Raw genomic sequence first — 21,186 nt, 5'->3', positions numbered from 1 at the left:
AAACTTCATAAAATATGGCATAAGTTTATTAAATGGAAAAGAATTACTGTTACCTCCTCAGCTACTTTCCTCAGTTTGATACTATTATTAATACAATCACTACATCTATTTTAGAAAGTTTCTTCTCACTAATCTCAAACCAACTTTATGAACACACTACCCAAATTATTGAATGATTAAATATGAATTAACATCTGGGTAGAAGGACAGCACATTTTATCAATAAAGAAACCACAACAGCAAGCAATTTGCTCAATACAACTGTCAAATCAGTTGAGATGAAACCAGAAAGTCCATTTCTCTACCATTTCTTTCAAGTGAAATATAAAATTATTTAGTGTACATTTTTCAAGAGCCACACACACAAATTTTCATTATGAGAAAATGGGACATATGTCTTATAAAATCAGGTTGTGCCCAGCTCATGTGGCTCAGTGGTTGAGCATCGATCGACCCATGACCCAAGAGGACACCGGTTCTATTCCCGGTCAGGGCACATGCCCAGGTTGGGGCTCAATCCCCAGCAAGGGGCATGCAGGAGGCAGCTCAGTGATGTTTCTCTCTCATTGATGTTTCTATCTCTCTAACCCTCTCCCTTCCTGTCTCTCTAAAATAAATAAAAACATTAAAATTAAATAAATAAAAATAAAATCAGGTGGCCCTTTCCCTCAGAACTCCTGTTCAAATCTCTTTTTATCCACATTTTCACTATTCCTTTGTCAAAAATCTTGAACAGGTGTTAACATCTGCCTTAAAGAATATTTCCTAACTTTCTCACAGCAAATAAGATATTTTCTTTTGTTTATAACAGTATTATGATCTTACCTCCCCTGAATACCTATATATGATATCTCATGTCACAAAGTCTACCATCTATAAGAATTCTCAGCTCTCATTCTAAAATATTTTCATCCATTCAACTAGAAACCTGAACCATGTTTAGTCAATTCCCTGTTTCCCGCACTTTAAGCAATTGCCTTCAATCAAAATAATTCTATTTTTCCCTTTTCTACCTAATTTTGTTTTCCCCCCAAGTCTCAGAACCATAAATGTTGTTATTCTCATATACTCATTCCTTCTTTATTTATAGACTTCTCCTTTTTCACCTTTTTTAATCACCTATTTTTTTCTCTTTTTCTTGCAACAAGCTTGTTCCCTTTCATTGGTCTTGAAACAGCTTTTTATATATTTAAAAATAATTCAACTAACACTTTTGAGACACTATGACATTCTAGTATGATGCCGGGAACATCAATGGTTTCTTGCCCTGTTAAGCTTCCAGTTTGGTAAGCAAGAAAGACACAAACAATTTGAAAATAACACAGTAGTACTCTTTAAGACAAAAGTATGCTATAGCTGCTAGAGAAGCACTTATTGCCAGAACCAGCAGCTCCTGAGTTAAGTCTTACACCAGAAGGAATGAAGCTAGAGGTAAAGGCTAGATGGGACTCCAGACAGAAGGAACAGCAAATGTAAAGACGAAGAGATTAAATAGCACTGGGGGTCTGAGAACTTCAAGCCATTCTGTATTATGACAGTACAAAGTGAGAGGAGGACAACAGGAGAAAAGGAAGTTAGAGATACAGAGGCCAAAACACAGTGTGTTTTGAACTTGAACATAAGCAAAGTCTGTCTTATGAGTATAAAACTTCTCCCACACCTATTATCTGTGTGATGTAGGAGTATTCCAGCTTTGGCTAACCTAAGATCACTTGTGAAGCAAAAATATAAAGATCACCTTGAAAGTTTGAAATGAAAATATTTTATTAACAAGAATTAAGCAGTATTTAATGCCAATCAATAGCTATAAACATCTATGTGGATGGGTTCTTCCTGATTGCTGTCTAATTTAAATAAAGTCTATAAACAAAATCAGAAATTCTCTTCAAATACAAGTTAATAATCAAACTGCTCAGGTCCAGAATGCATAAAAATAAATACCTACATTTTATAGGGGGTAAATGTTCATATTTTTTAAAATTCACTGTTATATAAACATATTGATACGCTGAAGAAAACTTAGTATCCCATGCAAAATTTTCTATGTATATGTGTATCTGTGTCTGTGTGTTCATATATGTGTTTATTTATTTTATTACATGGTAATAAATCTTCTCCCAAAAGCTTTATTTTGGGGAAGGGCAGGGGTTGAGGTAAATGAAAGTCTATTAAATGGTAAACCTATCAGTAATCAAAAATAATATTTTACCTTCAAAAATAATATTGAGGCCGCCACAACACTTAAATTCCATAAAAGAAATGACTGTTCCCACTTAAAATTCTAGAAAAGTTTGTTTCTTTAATGAGTAACACCTGTAGCTACTCCCTATTTTAAACAATAATTACTATGTGAAATGCTCAATGAAAAGATAAATAACTTAAGTACAATCTTTAACTCCTAAACTGGAAAAAAATATATAATGCTGATGAAGTAGCTCTTTTATTTTCCTTCACCTCTGCTTAAACAAATGAATATATTCCCACGGGAATTTTTCATTACATCATATTAAATATTAAGAAGGAGAAGTAAACTCACTTGCGTCCGCCTGGCTCCCCACACTGATGTACCGGTCGCTGCTGGGAAGCGCGGTTTGGTAGTAAGCTGTCTCTTCCTGCTGAGGGGGCTTGGCATTCTTTGCCGTCAGGAAAGCCACTGCCAATTCCAAGTTTCCATTACTGTCCTTCAAATATCAAGAACAAAATATCAAATATTTTGAACTATTTCTATACATCCTCATGGTTTATGTAATTCTCTTCATAACAACTAATACTTAATAGCAAAAATTGTTTTCAGATTTGAAATTGTTGATTCTAATTTTGTACCCTAAATTCATTGTAAACAAAGTATACTATATCAGTAGTAATTCCTGTTTCTATTAATTAAAACTACTAATACAATCTAAAAATCAATTATATAACCAATTTCTTATTTTTCCATTACTTTCATATCTGCTTAACAAAAATCAATCACAAACTTATACTTCTAAACCAATGAACAAACTAAAAAATGTTTTCTGGAGCTTGCTATATTAAAGTGTAAAAAATGAGTATTTATAACAGTACTTCTGTAAACAAGGACAATAAAAGATGTTCCCTTTAATATGGATGCTGAATCCATGCCTAGAGGCAAACTTAAGCAAATGTCAAAGGCTTGTAGAAAGAAAATAGTAAAACATTCTGCAGCTTGATAGTATGAAGAGACACTCAGAACTCCTAGACCAGTGATTCTCAACCTTCCTAATGCCGCGACCCTTTAATATAGTTCCTCATGTTGTAGTGACCCCCAACCATAAAATTATTTTCATTGCTACTTCATAACTGTAATTTTGCTACTGTTATGAATCGTAATGTAAATATCTGATATGCAGGATGTATTTTCATTGTTACAAATTGAACATAATTAAAGCATAGTGATTAATCACAAAAACAATATGTAATTATATATGTACTAGGGGCCCGGTGCACGAAATTCGTGCACTGGGTGTCGGGGGGTGGGGGGGGAGTGTCCCTCAGCCCAGCCTGCCCCCTCTCACATACTGGGAAGCCCTCAGGCATTGACCCCCATCACCCTCCAATCGCAGGATCGGCCCCTTACCCAGGCCTGACGCCTCTGGCCTAGGCGTACGGCCCGGGCAGCGGGGACCTGCAGTGGCAGCGGGGGGTGCCACGATCGCGCGGGCTCCGCCCCTGCCCCTGCAGGAAGCCTCTGGCTGAGGCGTCCGGCCCAGGCAGCAGGGACCCACAGCTGCAGCGGCCCCGCGATCGTGGGCTTCGCTTTAGGCCCAGGCAAGGGACCCCTAGCTCCTGGGACTGCCAGCTTCGACCGTGCCCAGCGCCCATCGCTGGCTCCACCCCTACTTCCTGCTATCACTGGCCAGGGCGGAAAAGGCACCTGATTCTCCGATCATGGCTGGGGGGCAGGGCAAAGGCGGCCCCAGGGCCGCCTTTGCCCTGCCCCCCAGCTCTTAGCTCCTCCTTGGGTTTCCGATCACTGTCAGTGGCAGGGGGCTTCTTCTTGCTTTCCCTTTCGCCTCCCTGCATTGTGCCTACATATGCAAATTAACCACCATCTTGTTGGCAGTTAACTGCCAATCTTAGTTGGCATTTAATTTGCATATAGCCCTGATTAGCCAATGAAAAGGGTATCGTCGTACGCCAATTACCATTTTTCTCTTTTATTAGTATAGATTTTCCCATGGTCTTAGGCAACCGCTGTGAAAGGGTCGTTCGCCCCCCAAAGGGGTCGTGACCCACAGGTTGAGAACTGCTGTCCTAGACAGAAATGCTCAATGATAAGATGATGATCCCACCCAACTTATACATACTAATAAAGTTTATGTAATTCTCGTCAAAAGCATACCTAGACACAACTTTTTTCTACAGTTAATTTAGAAAAAAAGTAGATGCTAGGAAACTGAGAATTTCTAAAACAACAAAAGAATGACTTGCTCAGTTTTATCTCTATATTCTCTGTACACTTAATACATGTAACAATAGTTCTATGGCAGCTAATTTAAACAACATTAAGAAATCCAAATGTTAATAATGAAGTTATCTTTATAACAGAAAACCAGAGGACACAAGCTGCGCAGGCCTTAGGAACTTTCCCCCACACACAAAGTGTAACAGGAAGCCAGTGGAGTGATTTGGACCGAAATAACATGGTATGGCTTACATTTAAAGGACCGCTCTACTTTTTGTTGAGAATAGATTACAGGACAGAAAGGGCAGCAGCAAAGCCCAACATCATTTGCTATCATATTAAATACGGGGGGAGGGGGAGAGGATGACAGAAAGAAAAAGATCAGGATGATTCCAAGACCTGAGGCCTGAGCTATGGAAGAATGAAGTCCTCAACGCACTCACTGCAATTCTAGTAGCTAGTGAGGAGAGAAAAGGTCACGGTGCAATTTGAAAAGCACCACTGCTTTAAACTCTGTCACAATTATTATAAGACTCTTAAATGAATGATTCATCCAAAATACGGCTGTAACATATTTTATAGTTCAATAAATAAACTAATTGTAAAATAATTTGCAATAATAATGGCTAATATTTATTGAGCACTTACTATGTGCCAAGAAGTGTGCTAAGTGCATTTCATACACTATCTTATGCAATAACAAACTGCAACCAGGATTTACACAACCTAAAGGTTACTAACTTTGGAGAGCTAAAGATAGATATTCAAAATAAAATAAAAGTCCTGAAATCAATCAATAACATTGTGGCTCCCAACAGTAAACTACCTGCCAGTCTATGACTGCGAGAGTCAAGATATTATTAAACATCTTACAAATTTATATTGGGCAACAGTTAAGGTTCAAGCACAATGTCTCCCCCAACCCCCAGGCCAACTACTGGTACCAGAATCAAAAGTTTAAAACAAAAACAAAAGCAAATAAAGTTACACAACTTACCTCAAAGAAAATGCGGACAAGAATTTAATTCTTTATTATTATTTAATTAAACATATCCTACATATTTCCCAAGTTAAAAAAGAAATTTCCTAGATTTGCCTTGACAATATAATGGTGTATACTCCCACTCAGTGGTACAGAATGGAAAAGACACTGTCTGAAAATACATATGAGGTGATTTGGTCAGGTTATCAGAATAAAGAAAAAAGTGGCAATCATACAAATGTCATAATTATAAAAACAGAGTACAACACTTTTGCTTCCTGTCCAAATTCATACATTGGCTTCATAACCCATGCATTGAGGCTCAGTCTAAACAGTACTGTTTCATCATTTTTCTAATGGGGAAAAAGCTGAAGCAAAGCTTCTAGTAAAAGCAGAAGTTCAGTGTGGCCCCCCGGAACCAGGCTTCTTGGTTTCTATTCTAAGCTCCTCCACATACTAGCTGTGGGGTCTTAAGCAAGTCACGTTAACCTCTGTCTCCTAATCTTTTAAAAAGAGGTGAAAATAATACCTACCTCATAGAGCTAGGAGGAGGATGTTATCCACATGAAGTATTGAGAATAGCAGCTAGTGCTGTAAGTGCCTAACAAGTGCTATGATCACTATCATTATGATGATTATGATTACACTCATCTAAATGATAAATTATTGCTAGAAACAAATGAAGAATCTGGGGCTCAGAATAAAAAATTACATAATTTTGCCTCGTAGCAAGTTCCAAAGGATTGAAGTTGTATGAAGGCCTAGAGTGGCACAAGCACTGTAAATTTAAATTCTTAAACATCTTTCCTTCCCTTGATCTTTTTTCTTTTAATATGTTTTTATTGATTTTAGAGAGAGCAACATCATTTGGCTGCCTCCTGCTAGCCCCATACTGGATATCGAGCCCACAACTCAGACATGTGCCCTGATATGGAATCAAACCAGTCACCTCCTGTTCATGGGTTGATGCTCAACCACTGAGGCACTCACGCCAGGACACTTCATCTTTTCAATGCACGTATCCATGTGATATGACTCATCTAGTGCCTCATATAGAAAGGAGGCTACTTCATAAGATACAACCAAAATGATGCACTTTATTTGTTGAATGTACTAAACAGGTTTGATGTTGAATATTCATAAGGTACAATCAGTTGAATGTTAGCCAAATTATATTTTTCCTTGGAAGGAAAAAAAAAAAGTAAGCTTTTGATCCTCTATTAATTTTCTACTCCTCTCTCCTCCTCTTCTTCTAACCCAACCCACTCTCCACCCCATTTAAACTCTAACACGTGGCTCTTGAGTAAATCAGCCATCTGCATCTGGATTCATCACACCCCTCCATTTTGCCATGAAAGTGTTTCTTACGGAGCGTTATCTGTCACTCCACAATATCTTGGAACATTAGGCTGCTGAAGCTAACATGCTCAAAACTATAGTATGTTAAGTCTCTTATTTTATAAAAGTTCTTTCTTATATTTCTACTACTACCACATGGTATAACAAAAAAATTCCACTTTCAAACACGGTAGGCAATAAGATTCAAGGGGTTAACGTGAACTATGTCATAAAACAGAGGTCATACCTTCAAGGCTTGCTGTAGTATCTGGGTGTCATTAATCCCAGTGATTTCTCTCAGCTGATTCAAAAACGTCTGCTGATGCTAAAGGAGGGGGAGAAACAAAATTATTACACTTTGAAATATGAAAATATGAATGACTTTGTGGGGAGGGGGGAGTCTGATGGAAAATGCAAATTAAACTAGAATAAAAACGAACTTGAGACTGAACAAATTTCACTCTTTTAGGAAGAATGGACCATGCTATGTGGAGAACCTTACTCCATTCTCATGATTCCACCAAAAGGGAATTTTTACATTACTCCCAAAGAATAAGAGCTCCTGAATTAAGTTTCTAGCTAATCTTCACCACCTCATTCATGTCTCCCAAAATGAAAAGGAGTGATCTGCATGGTGGATAAACCCAGGAAAACTAAGGAAAGTGTATCCATTGGGCTACTTCAAGGAGGTAATGGCCCTACTGACTGAAGTCAGGCAGTTCTAGGAATTCCTCCCTGCCTCTTGGGTCAGCCAACATCCAGGCACCTGGAATGTCTGAAAAAGACATGCTTTGGTAGGCCATGTACTACGTAGGTATACTACATCATGGGAATCCTAAGAGCTATTTGAGGAAAAAAGAGAATCACCTCATTCTCCAATCTGTCATAAAAGATCCTAAATATAGAATTCATCTTTTGCTTCAGACCTGTTCATATGCTATTGGTCTATACAGTAATTATACTCTACTAGAGGCCCAGTGCACAAAAATTTGTGCACTCGGGGGGAGGGGGCATCCCTCAGCCGGGCCTGTGCCCTCTCGCAGTCTGGGACCCCTCGGGAGATAACGACCTGCTGGCTTAGGCCTGCTCCCAGGTAGCAGAGGGCAGGCCCAATCCCTAGGTGCAGCCCCTGGTCGGGCTCAGAGCAGGGCTGATTGGGGAGTTGGGGCGCTGCCCCCTGTCACACTCAAGGCAGGGTGGATGGGGAGGTTGGGGCACCGCCCCCTGTCACTCACAGAGCAGGGCCCATCACGGGGGTTGGGGCTCCATACCGTGTCACACACAGAGCAGGGTTGATCAGGGGGTTGGGGCGCTCCCCCCTGTCACACACAGAGCAGGGCCCATCAGGGGGTTGGGGAGCTCCCCCCTGTCACGCACAGAGCAGGGCCGATCAGGGGGTTGAGAGCTCCCCCCTGTCACTCACAGAGTAGGGCCGATAGGGGAGTTGGGGCACCACCCCCGTCACAGAGCAGGGCAGATCAGGGGGTTGGGGCACCGCACCCTGTCACACTCAGGGCAGGGCGGATGGGGAGGTTATGGCTCTACCCCGTCACACACAGAACAGGGCCTGTGGGGGGGGGGGTTGGGGGCGCCGCCATCTATCACCCACGGAGCAGGGCCGATCAGGGGGTTGGGGCACCGCCACTGTCACACTCAGGGCAGGGCCGATGGGGAGGTTATGGCTCTACCCCATCACACACAGAGCAGGGCCCGTGGGGGGGGGGGGGGGGGGTTGGGGCACCGCACCCTGTCACACACAGAGCCGCAGGGCGATCAGGGGGTTGGGGAGCCTTCCCCTGTCACGAACAGAGCAAGGCGGATAGGAAGGTTGTGGCCCCGCCCCCGTCACACACAGAGCCGCAGGGTGATCAGGGGGTTTGGGCGCTGCCCCGTGTCACGCTGATCCCGGTGCCAGGAGGCATATTACCCCTTTACTATATAGGATAGAGGCCTGGTGCATGGGTGGGGGTCGGCTGGTTTGCCCTGAAGGGTGTCCTGGATCAGGGTGGGGGTCCCCACTGGGGTGCCTTGCCAGCCTGGATGAGGGGATGATGGCTGTTTGCAGCTGGTCACACACCCTTCAGGGTGGGGGTTCCCACTGGGGTGCCTGGCCAGTCTGGGTGAGGGGCTGAGGGCTGTTTTCAGGCTGGCGGGTGACTAAAGCTCCCAGCCGCTCCTTTTTTTCTTTTTTCTTTTTTAATTCTGGGCCAGCTTTTGCTCTGAGGCTTGGCTCCAGCTCTAAAGCCTCCGCTGCTGAAAGCAGGTATCTGGTTTGTTTGGGTTCTATAATCAAAACACTGTTTCAACTCCAGCTCTGAGATCCCGGCTGGCTGAAAGCAGGTTTTTGGAGTTTGTTTAGATTCTATATTTGTAACAATGTTTCAAACTGCAAGCTCAGAGGCCGGCAGCGGCAGGCGGGGAATGTTGGAGTCCTCTGTCACTGAAGCAAGCAAGCCTCATGTTCGCTTCAAGCTGCCTGGCTGCCGGCCGCCATCTTGGCTGGCAATTAATTTGCATATCGCCCTGATTAGCCAATGGGAAGGGTAGCGGATGTATGGCTAATTACCATGTTTCTCTTTTATTAGATAGGACTAGTGGCCTGGTGCACGAAATTCATGCACGGGGGGGTGGGGGTTTGTCCCTCAGCCGGTCCTGCATCCTCTCCAATCTGGGACCCCTCAGGGGATGTCCGACTGCCAGTTTAGGCCCGATCCCACAGGGATTAGAGCAAAACCGGCAGTTGGACATCCCTCTCACAATCTGGGACCACTGGCTCCTAACCACTCACCTGCCTGCCTGCGTGATCGTCCCTAACCATTCTGCCTTTCAGCCTGATTGCCACCAACTGCCCCACCTTCTAGGCAGATCACCCCCAGCAGCCCCCCTGCCGCCATGCTCACCCCCAACAGCCCCTCTGTCAGCCTGCTCGCCCAACTGTCCCCTGCCTGCCCCCTGCTCACCCTCAACTGCCCCCCCCCCCCGCCGGCCTGCTCACCCCCAACTGCCGCCCCCTGCCGGCCTGCTCATCCCCAACTGCCGCCCTCCGCTGGCCTGCTCACCCCCAACTGCCCCCTCTTGCTGGCCTGATTGCCCCAAACTGCTCCAAACTGCTGGCCTGCTCGCCCCCAACTTCCCCCCAGCTGGCCTGCTCACCCCAACTGCCCCCCCTTGCTGACCTGCTGGCCCCCAACTGCTCCTCCCTGCCAGCCTGCTCACCCCCAACTGCCCACCCCTTCCAGCCTGCTCGCCCCCAACAGCCCCCTTCCCAGCTGGCCAGCTTGCCCCCAACTGCCCCCACCCAGCCGCCTGCTTGCCCCCAATTGCCCCCCCCCGGCCTGCTCGTCCCTAACAGCACCCCCCTCCAGCCTGCTCACCCCCAACTGCCCCCTCCCCGCTGACCTGCTTGCCCCCAGCTGCCCCCCCTGCTGGCCTGCTTGCCACCAACAGCCCCCCCCCCCGCTGGCCTGCTCACCAACTGCCCTCCCCTGCCAGCCTTATCGCCCCTAACGGCCTCTGCCTCGGCCCCACCACCATGGCTTTGTCTGGAAGGTCTCCCTTTTATTAGTATAGATTGGAGAGAAAAGGAGGGAGATGGATAGGATCCCACTATCAAATCCTTCCCTGAACTACCCTAATTAAGAGCTATGTTCCTCCCTACATTTTTAAAAGAAGTTTCTTAAAAGAAGTTTCCAAGACTGTATCATGAATAAAAGGATCTGATAAAATCTTTCTTGAAAATGTTTTACATTCATCTCAGTAATAATTCAGTCAAGATCATCAATGCATGCTAAAACTATGGGTGAAAGTTTAATAAGAAACAGGACAGTAGCATAGTTTTAAGCTCTCTTCCTAGGAACTCTAAAGTGATAAAGTAACTATAAAGAAGAAACCTAACAGAAATCACCTGAATCAAGTGATCAAAGTTAATATTACCCCTAGTAGGGTAAATGACATTGTGTGCCTCCTGATATATAATATGATACACCAAGAAGACAATACCACCTGTGCTATTCCTGCCACAAAATAAACAAATTGAATCTAATCTTGAGGAAACATCAGACAAATCCAAACTGAGAAACATTTATCTTCACACTGTCTACACATCAGAAAGACAAAGGATGCAGTTCTAGATTAAAGGAGGACTGAAAAGGCATGACCACCAAACATAAAGTGAGACCAGATTGCTTCTCATACTAAATTCTACAGCATGTTATTGGGACAACCGGAGAAATAGGAGTATGGACTGCTTAGTAACAATATTGTATTAATATTAAATTCCTGAATTTGATAACTGCCTCAAAAATATATTTTTTCTTAGGAAACGGATCCTGAAATGTTTAAGTGGTAAAGGAGCATGCAACTTACTCTCAAATGGTTCAAAAATAAGTGATGAAAGTTCTTCATACTCATCTTGCAACTTTATATTTAAAATTACTTCAAAGTAAGTTTTATAATACTCTGCATGTAGATTTGTTGACATCAGTATTGGAAAATGCGCATTTCAAAACATGCTTGATAATTTAAATATGCATAATGTACTTGTTTATACATTCAGATGAAGAGTCCTAAAAAATGTCTAAATTAAATGAAAAAAATAAAAGCAATTTTAAAGTTAAGTTTCAGATAACCTAGTCTAAATATGTTTTACGGAAACCACAAGTATAAGTTCGGAATTATATTTGGCTACATGTAACAGAGTCCCATCTAAATAATTGCTTCAACACACTGAAATGTCTCTTTTTCCTAATCTAGGTAAGACTGGAGGAGAGCAGTCTAGATCTGAAAAGTATATCTCATGGGATGTCAAAGATCTAAGCTCCTCCTGTCTTCCCACTAAACATTCTTATATGAGACAGTCATCAAATGTCGGTTACTCCATGTCTCCTCTTCCAGCATTCTGTCCAAGTTTTAGGTAATATGAAGAAAAGAGCAAAGGACAAAAGGTATCTGTGAAATGATTCTGCCTTCTTTAACAAACCCTATTTATTCAAATAACTTCCACTTGAACTCTCATTTCTCATTAAGCAAAATAGTCACATAGCCAAATCATAGTTGTAAAGGAGGTTGGGGAATATACTTTTCAGCTAGGCAAAATAAAATAAATAGGGTTCTGTTTATAAGGGAAAAGGGTTCTGTTTATAAGGAAAAAGAAAAGAATGTATACTATATATGCTATACCAGTATATACAGTATCTGCCAAGCCATCAATTTTCATTGCTATAAAACTCCTAAAGAGCTAAAATAACCAAGAATATCCAACAATACATACACAATAAAGTACATAAACAAGGTTTTATCAAATGCCATGAAGAATCAAAATTGTTGAAGAATCGAAATGCCAGATTAATAAAGCTAAAATATTAGAAAAATAAATTCTCCTTAAACCTATCAACTTTCCCACTCTCATTTTAAAAATTACCCCTAATAGCAATTCCACAGCCCAACATTACAATTAAAAACTGTATAACAATATTACAGAAATTCTCCTTACCTAACTCAATGTTTTATTTTAATAAGCATAAAATACTTAAAAGATTTTATAGCCTTGTTTGTAATCTCACCATCACCAGCACTCCAAACTCCATTCTTTACTCCAAATATTACTTTCCTCAACTGCAAATTAACCAATCATGGATCAGGGAAAGACTATTGAATAACCACCCCCAAAATTAGTCACCTGTACAAAGTTGCTGGCTATTACATATTACGCTGGAACAACAGAAACAGTGCAAATGTCCACTAAGGAAGAAAGTCTAAACTTCAATGTGCATAAGAAAGACCTGATAAGTTTGTGAATAATGAAGATTCCCAGGCCCTACCCCCAGAGACTGTGATTTTGATATAGATGGACCTAGAAGTACAGTCTGAGTTAAGCAAACAACTGTATATTGCAAAATCACATCAAGCTTAAGTGATGAAATTCAAAATAGTATATATACACATTGATGACTTCAAGGTAAAACATAAACACAAATATAAAGCCCAGAAAATATTACAATGCCCAAACTAGACTTGCAAGACTTCTCCCATCTCTGTATCCACCACACCCTCTGCCATTTTCCACTTCCATACACTAGAGACAGGCTGTATTTTCTTGCTTGGGCTTGCCATGTGGCATGCTTTGACCAATGACATATTAGCAGACAGCATGAGAGCAAGCGTAAAATGTGCATGCAGGGTTGAGCTTGCCCTCTTGAACTTTTGCAACTTCCTCAGAAGAACATGACCTGAGTAGCCCAGTTACCCCAGAAGAATAAGGTACACATGCAGAAGAGCCATCCAACCAATCTGCAAATCTGTGAGCATGAAAATAATGTTTTGGTATGACACTAACTTTTGTAGTGGCTGTTGTGGTGACACAAAGTGCAATAAGAATACTGAGTATTTTATAAGAAAAGCAACATCTTCAAAATGTTATGGTTTGTTATTTTGTTCATCTTTCACAAAAAAGCCAGGTAAATATCCTAAAAAAAACAAAAAACAGTCCAGGTATAGCTCTAGCATAGTTCTTGATCTCATGCATTTTGACTGAAAATGAAACAATGAAGAGAAAAACACTGGGTAGAGAAGAAGGCTAAGTGGGAAAGAGAAAAGGTGAAAGAATTTTCTTAGCTAAGTTAGCAAGATCTGGGAAACAGATGAAAAGAGGTGAGCTATGAGGAGAATTCTAAATTTATGGTATAGAAGCCACCTCATTTGTAAAGTTTTCCTTGTTGTTACTGGCATCTTCCATCTGTGCTTCTGTCTTTGAAAACCTGCACCTTAATTTCCTGCAATTATATGTTTTTGTTGCTGCTATTTCTGTTTTGATTAAGAACCTGGTATTTCTTTCAAGGTTTGCACCTTTATTATTTACCAAACTTCTGGTCTCCGATACACCTGATCCTCAACTAAAAATGTCCTGCATATAGTTTCTCCTCCTTGACTAGCAATTTGGATCCAAGGTAGATCCAACCACTTCCACTTCTAGAGCTCCCTTTCTGAGCTCCGAGGTCTTCCTTGTATGACTTTATTATCTACTCTAAGGTGGATGCAACCTACTCACATTGCTAGACCAAGAAGGGCAAGCCACAATGTTCAAAGAGAGTCGGTGGCTTACATAAAAATCAATAAGCAAAGAAGCCAAGATTACATACAGGCCTTCAGATTCCCTCCTTAATGTTATTTTTACTGCTTGATTACATCCTTAAGTGTCTACTATGTGCAAAATATAGTACTCTGTACTACCAGGTAAAAAGAGGCATTAGTAGTTTTAATATGAATTAAGGATAAGAGGGTTTCACAGAAATTCTATCCCTTCCAAGTTAACCCTACCTAATATTGGGTCTGTTTCAGATTTGTTTCAGTAAAGACTACAACATATTAAACACTGGTATAACTTTTCTAGGATGCAAAAAAAGATCACTGGTTTAGGCCAAAGAAAAAAAAGAACAAGCACTTATTATGCTCTTTCTGTATACCAGGCACTGTTTTAAGTGCTTCCAATATATAATCTCATTTAATATATGCACACATACACACCCTCTAGGAAGTTACTCTCATTTTATAGCTAACAGAGCCGTCAAGAGATTAGTAAGTACAGAGTCAGGAATAAGGTTTTTTCAAATTCCACAGCCCACGTTCTTTCCATATTTGCTCTTCTCTATATCTGATTTTGGAGACTAAAGATTCAGTAAAAAGAAACCTCAGCCCCAAATTCCACTACTCTGTTAATGTAAAATCTATAATAATAAAAGCGTAATATGCAAATCGACTGAACAGCAGAACAACTGTCCAGACGACCTTCCAGACAACCATGCTATGACACGCACTGGCACCAGGCCAGCAAAGGCGGGTGCAATGTGATTGGTCGGGGGTGCCCACCATTGCCCCACAATCACACTGCAGAGGGAGGCCCAAGTCACCCTCTGCAGGGTGATCAATGGGGGCGGGGGGGCGGCTCCATGATCGACCGCCCCAAAGAGGGAGGCCCAGGCCACCAGCCAGCAGGGCGATCTATGGGGAGGCTCCGCAATCGCTCCCAGACCACCAGCCAGTGAGTGCCTGGCAGAGGAAGGCCCAGGCCAGCCAAGCAATCACACCCCACACCTGTCGCCCACAGAGGGAGGCGACCGGTGGCAGGGGAGGAGGGAGCAGCACCATACAGATGGCAAGCAGTGGAAGTGGCGGGGGCAGGGTCAGCTGCCAGTAGCGGGGTGGGGGGGGGGGGGGCGCCCTGATAGGCCCTGATCACCAGCCAGGCCTAGGGACCCTACCTGAGGGGAACTGGACTGCAAGAGGGCGCCGGCTGGGCTGAGGGACACGCCCCCCCCCCCCCCCAAGAATTTCGTGCACTGGGCCTTTAGTGTTTAGATAATGGTATAAAAAAGTGATGCACCACTGACTAACGGGCAGGAAAGCTTTCTGATTTAGGGGTAAATGACTCATAAATCAGTCACTGGTTCCTCTAATTGAATTTCCAAATATAAATAAAACTTGGTTTAGTGCAGAGGAAAAGATAGTCAAAGGTTTCCATCTTTAGGAGAGAAAAAGGCAACTCTTACAATGACCTCTAAGAGAGCTTTCAAAATTTCTAATAAAAGATGGGGAGAAGGGGAAACAATTTCAGAAAATATGAAGGCATTCTGAAACTTCAGAATCACATGCATTAAAGCACTGCTGGGCACTAAGTGATAAATATTTCAACATTACCCATCAATGAAAAAATTAATGATACTACTGCCGTTAAGGTATGTAACCACACACACATCTATTTTCGTGAATACCTTCTCATCTACCTGATAACACTAAACTGCCCTAGTTCATATTATCTCTTACAGTAACAAGAAATCCCTGAACTTCACTGACAGATCATTTCAAGTACATATGACCCCTTGTAGCTCTTTGTAAGCCTGAAGCTTATTAGACAACCAGCTATACAAGCAAAGAACAAACAAACAATAAACAAAACCCAAACCACAAAAAACCAAAACTTTTATTTCCCAAATATGCTGTTTTTAAAAATCTGTAATTTAAAGGGGACAACAAAACCTTTCATTTTCCTTCTTATGTAATACTCTGACCCCTCTGAGTTTTCCTAAAGCACAATCCGTGTGGCTTAAAGGATGCCACAGTTATCTGTAGTGTAAACTTGTCTTCCTCTTCCCTCTGTCATTCAGGGTCTAAAAAAATAATTCTGCTTTCTAATTCAAAGGTTTTTTGGTATATTCAGCTGCCTTCTCTTAAGGTGAGAGGCTCTCCTGGCACCACAGATTATAATAATATACAATGACTCCATTTCACTCACTAATGCATTCCTGGTAACTGGTACAGTGTCTAGCATGGGACAGCACTCAATGAATATTGATTGAAAACTGAACATAGCAGAGTCTGCAGAGGTGAACCGGAGTAAGTCAGGTCACAAGGCCTGATCTTACCCACAGGAAAGAAGTACTAGCTAATTATTGGAGATGGGAATAACAAGCATACATAAATCAGGCCCATTTACTAATAAGCAACCTTTCCATCCTCTCCTACATTCTACCTAGAATTTCATAGGCTTCATTTCATAGTTCTGCTCCTGTCAATCCTGCTTCAAGTTAAGCAAACAATATATATAGTATTGTTGAAATTCCCAATTACAAATAATCTATGTAGTAATCCCATGAATGATTGGGGTATCTTGTATTTTCCACTGCCACAGGCTCAAGGCTTATCTTAATCATTTTGGGTTAACAGCATTTTAGCGCTAAGTTAATTGCATACCTCTGTGTGTGTATAAATCTGAAGGCATGCTTTTTTATATCTTCACTATTTACATTTAAGCTTAGAAATGTCAGAAATTCTGATTTTAAAAAATCTTTTCCTTTTTATAGAACCCTAGAGTAACAATCTTAAGCTTTCATGTAATTAAAAAATAAAGGGATGAGATACTTTATGGGGAATTAGTAGCAAAGAGCAATGAATATAGTTGGTCCTCAACAAATGTTTGTTTCCACTCTTCCTCACCTCAGAATTCATATCCCTATTTTTCACCCAACCCTTCAACCAATCTAACATCTGCATCACGGCCATGCCAATGGAATCCCCCATCCCTATTAATTAGCAGATAAAAGAAATGCATCAGAAGTAGAAACTCTAAATGTGTTTTTCCCAAAAATATTGTTACATAGCACTATAAGTTATATTCATACAGAATTAAACGCATTTCCAGGCCAAATAAGAGCTCAACAACATGAAAAATGGTTTCTATGGGAACATGCTTTTTGAGTTTCAAAAACACAATTTGCAAAATCTTTTGGAACAGTGTGTTTTTTAAATTACAGTGTATTTGACTATTTTTTATTGAAGTTACTGGAGTGACATTGGTTATTAAAATTACATAGGATTCAGGTATACAATTCTATAATACATCATCTATATATTGTATTGTGTGTTCACCACCCCAAGTCAAGTCTCCTTCCATCACCATTTATCCCCCTTTACCCTCTCCTACCTCCCTCCACCCTCCTTTCCCTCTAGAAATCACCATACTGTTATCTGTGTCCAAGAGTCTTTTTTGTTTTTCTTTGCTTAGAGTGCTATATTCTGGAAAAGATGTAGTTAAACAAAACTTTTGTGAATCAAATCATATCCTTAAACTATGATCTCTCAGTTTAAATATGTACTTAATTTGTTTTCATGCTAATAATCGGACTGATTCCTAATATATTTCTCATTTAATTACTTATGCATCTTTAGTTTCCTTAAATTTTCATATTTAACTTGAAAGTCATTGAAAATCCCTTAAAAAGCAAAATAAACATGCTCTAAGTAGAACTTTCAAACCGAATACTATATAATTCCTAGAGTCTATATGTATCACAAACAATTCCTGAAAACCAATACAGTTTTCGGTTATTCTAAGTATACACACATAATACACCCTACTGACTACTAGAAACTCCTCCATTCACCTATATAATGTAGGTTTAATAAAGCATATGCTCTATACCACTTTCTTCCAGGACCCATTAAAGAGCAATTTGCAGAAGTGTCCCAGCCTCTAGCACTGCACCGCTCACATCCAGTGGACTTCAATCTTAACCTTCCTTCATTCCTAGCAAGTCATCTGTTGCTAGTCAATATTTCTTTGTATCAAACTTTCCCTGTTCAAATTATTCTGTGGTTTGATTCCTAACTGGACCCTTATTGGTTCAACTTCTTTAAATGCAATTTTTATATCCTAGCAATATATTAATAACAAACGTTAATTTTTTATATTGAATCTTTATTGCTCAGATTATTACATTTGTTCCTCTTTTTTCCCCACATAACTCCCCTGCTCCCAAGTTCCCACCCCACCCTCCTCCCTCACTCCCCACCCACTGTCCTCATCCATAGGTGCACCATTTTTGTCCAGTCTCTTCCTGCATCCCCCACACCCCTTTCCCCCAAGAATAGTCAGTTCACTCCCTTTCTATGCCCCTGATTCTATTATAATCACCAGTTCATTCTGTTCATCAGATTACTCACTTGATTTTCAGATTCACTTGTTGATAGATGTATATTTGTTGTTCAAAATTTGTATCTTTACCTTTTTCTTCTTCTTCCTCTTCTTAAAGGATACCTTTCAGCATTTCATATAATACTGGTTTGGTGGTGGTGAATTCCTTTAGTTTTTTCTTATCTGTGAAGCTCTTTATCTGGCCTTCAATTTTGAATGATAGCTTTGCTGGATAAAGTAATCTTGGTTGTAGGTTCTTGGTATTCATCACTTTGAATATTTCTTGCCACTCCCTTCTGGCCTGCAAAGTTTCTGTTGAGAAATCAGCTGACATTCGTATAGGTACTCCCTTGTAGGTAACTGACTGTTTTTCTCTTGCTGCTTTTAAGATTCTCTCTTTGTCTTTTGCTCTTGGCATTTTAATGATGATGTGTCTTGGTGTGGTCCTCTTTGGATTCCTTTTGTTTGGGGTTCTCTGTGCTTCCTGGACTTGTAAGTCTGTTTCTTTCACCAGGTAGGGGAAGTTTTCTGTCATTATTTCTTCAAATAGGTTTTCAATATCTTGCTCTCTCTCTTCTTCTGGCAACCCTATAATTCGGATGTTGGTGTGCTTGAAGCTGTCCCAGAGGCTCTTTACACTATCTTCGTATTTTTGGATTCTTTTTTCATTTTGCTTTTCTGGTTGGGTGTTTTTCGCTTCTTCATATTTCAAATCGTTGACTTGATTCTTGCAATCCTCTAGTCTGCTGTTGGGAGCCTGTATAATATTCTCTATTTCAGTCAGTGTATGCTTAATTTCTAGTTGGTTCTTTATCACAACATCAAGGGTCTCATTAGATTTCTTGTAGATCTCATTAAGTTTATCGGCAGTTTCTAGAAAATTCTTGAAAAACCTTAAAAGTGTGGTTTTGAACTCTATATCCAGTAGTTTGCTTTCCTCCATTTCTGTCATTTGTGTCCTTTTTCTTTGTCTCTGCATTTTTTATGCTTCCCTGTGTTGATACAGTGAATTTCTGTGCTAGGTGTCCTATAGGGCCCAGTGGCTCAGCCTCCCCAATTACCTGAAGATGACACTCTTGGTGCACCCCCTTGTGGTCTTTGTGCACAGTCTTGTTGTAGTTAAGCCTTGATTGTTGTAGGTATCACTGGGAGCAATTGGCCTCCAGGCCAATCGTCTGTGAGAATCAGCTGTGTCTGCAGTGGGAGAACTTCTGTGCTGGAGACACCCCTCTGGGGCAAGACTTGCTTCAATGGGGCTTTGGTGTTCACTGAGTCTGCCCCCTGAGTGTGTCCTTTATGTTTCCACGGAGCTGCAAACTGGATGGTCCCACTCTGACCTCTGGGCTTCCTGGCTCCTGGATCTCTAGGGAGGTGCTAATCTAGCCTTTGCCTGAGGCTATCCAGCAAAAGCCTCCCTGCAGGGCTTGGGCGGGGCAGGTCCCATGGGATCAACAGGGTGGGGCTACCAGTTATGGCTGCTCTCAGAGGCCCTCTTCTCAGTGTCACGGCAATCACTGCAAGCCCCTAGGAGAGAAAGCTGCCCCTGAGTTCCGACTGCTGCCAGACAGTCCCGCTTGTCCCACATGAGTCTCGGTCCCCAGAGACTCGCCCGGAACTGGAGCTCAGAGCCTGAGACTCCCTCCCGATTGAAAACGACAACCTCGCCCTCAGCCGCCAGCCCGCTCCTCAGGCATCTCTGCACCTTAGTATTTTACTTGCGCACTGCGCCTCCTCTGAGTCTCGGTATGCTTTTCTCTTTCCTTCTAGTTGTAGAATTTCCACTCAGACAGCCTTTCTGTGGTTCTGGGTGATGTCCGTTCCGTCTTTTAGTTGTATTTTTGAAGTGGTTGTGCGAGGCAGCAATCTCCAGTGTTTACCTATGCCGCCATCTTGGTTTCTCTCCAAAGGTTAATATTTTTTAAGAAAACTGTCTCAAAAACAAGTAGGAAGGAAAAAATTAACTATGTATGCTAAACTGAGAACTTATTAGAAATATGTTAAGGCACCAGAGATTTCATTACATAGGCATGATTGATCAAATTATTGGCCACTGGTGACTGGACTCAATCTCCAGTTCCTCTCTCCTCCCTGGACTAGGAAGTGGACTGAAAGCCTCACCTTTAATCACAGTGGTTGGTTTTGTGAGGTACAGCCCCCAACATGAACCTACCTAGTCCCCCAACCAGGAGTTATCTCATTAGCATACAAAAGACTAAATATTTATTTTTTATTATACCACATCTAGCCACATAACAGAAGGCACCAAAATGGTTTGTCCTTGTCCATGGACTTCCTTGTCTAGGATGGTACCGTCAATCTGGCTATTAGTCTTCAATACCAGTTCATTTCAACCATTACTCTCTGCAATATGAGGTCTTTCCTATTCTTAGATCTTCTAATTGGTCATACCAGTACAGCCTAAAAACATTACACCTAACTTCTAATATATATACATCTCTGGCTCCCAACACGACCAAACTATAAGCTTTTTGTGTATTAGTTATTTCTCAATCTGCTTAAAATAAAGAAGGAATAAACAAATGTATGAGTATGACAATGAAAGATGACTGGATATTTAAGCAGAAACAGGTAATTAAAAACCTGAACTGAGAATTTATATGAGGGTGTAAATTTACTTTAAATATACAAACTTGGTAGTAATGAATACACATAACTGAGAAAATACGTGATCTTTCAAAGATAGAGATCGCAAATAGCGGAAAATCAAAAGACTAAGCCTTGGAAATTCCAAGTTAAGAAGTAGAAACATAGCATACGGTATCAGCAGTCAAATTTTACCATGCTGTATCACCCAAATGTGAACAGTTTAAATGTATGTACTGAAAGTTCAACACAGCAAAACCTGACAAGCTCAAAGAAATCTTGCCCAATACCCAGGCCTACTTTCTGCTGTCTTCTTATTCCCAAATCCTCAATGTCTCTGTGTTTGTAACATGTATTCAAATGCTAAATATTTTG

General features: G+C 41.3%; 1 protein-coding gene across 9 annotated transcripts in view; it reads right to left on the bottom strand.

The window, feature by feature from the left end:
- USP25 (ubiquitin specific peptidase 25) overlaps window positions 1-21,186 on the bottom strand; it is a 181,669-nt gene that overhangs the window by 142,109 nt on the left and 18,374 nt on the right. For 7 of the 9 annotated variants that reach the window (XM_059688108.1, XM_059688111.1, XM_059688109.1 and 4 more), the window contains exons 2-3: window positions 6,991-7,068; window positions 2,537-2,681 (exon numbers count right to left, since the gene is read on the bottom strand). In XM_059688108.1, the coding sequence (XP_059544091.1) occupies window positions 2,537-2,681; window positions 6,991-7,068 (223 nt within the window). Of the gene's footprint in view, window positions 1-2,536; window positions 2,682-6,990; window positions 7,069-21,186 lie in introns of those variants that run through there. The other 2 variants (XM_059688110.1, XM_059688117.1) reach the window with 2 other exon arrangements.

The sequence above is a fragment of the Myotis daubentonii genome, chromosome 3 (genome assembly GCF_963259705.1).
Source record: "Myotis daubentonii chromosome 3, mMyoDau2.1, whole genome shotgun sequence".
NCBI classification, from domain to species: Eukaryota; Metazoa; Chordata; class Mammalia; order Chiroptera; family Vespertilionidae; genus Myotis; species Myotis daubentonii.
The sequence above is the reverse complement of the archived record's forward strand: the minus strand, read 5'-3'. Positions and strand labels throughout refer to the sequence as shown.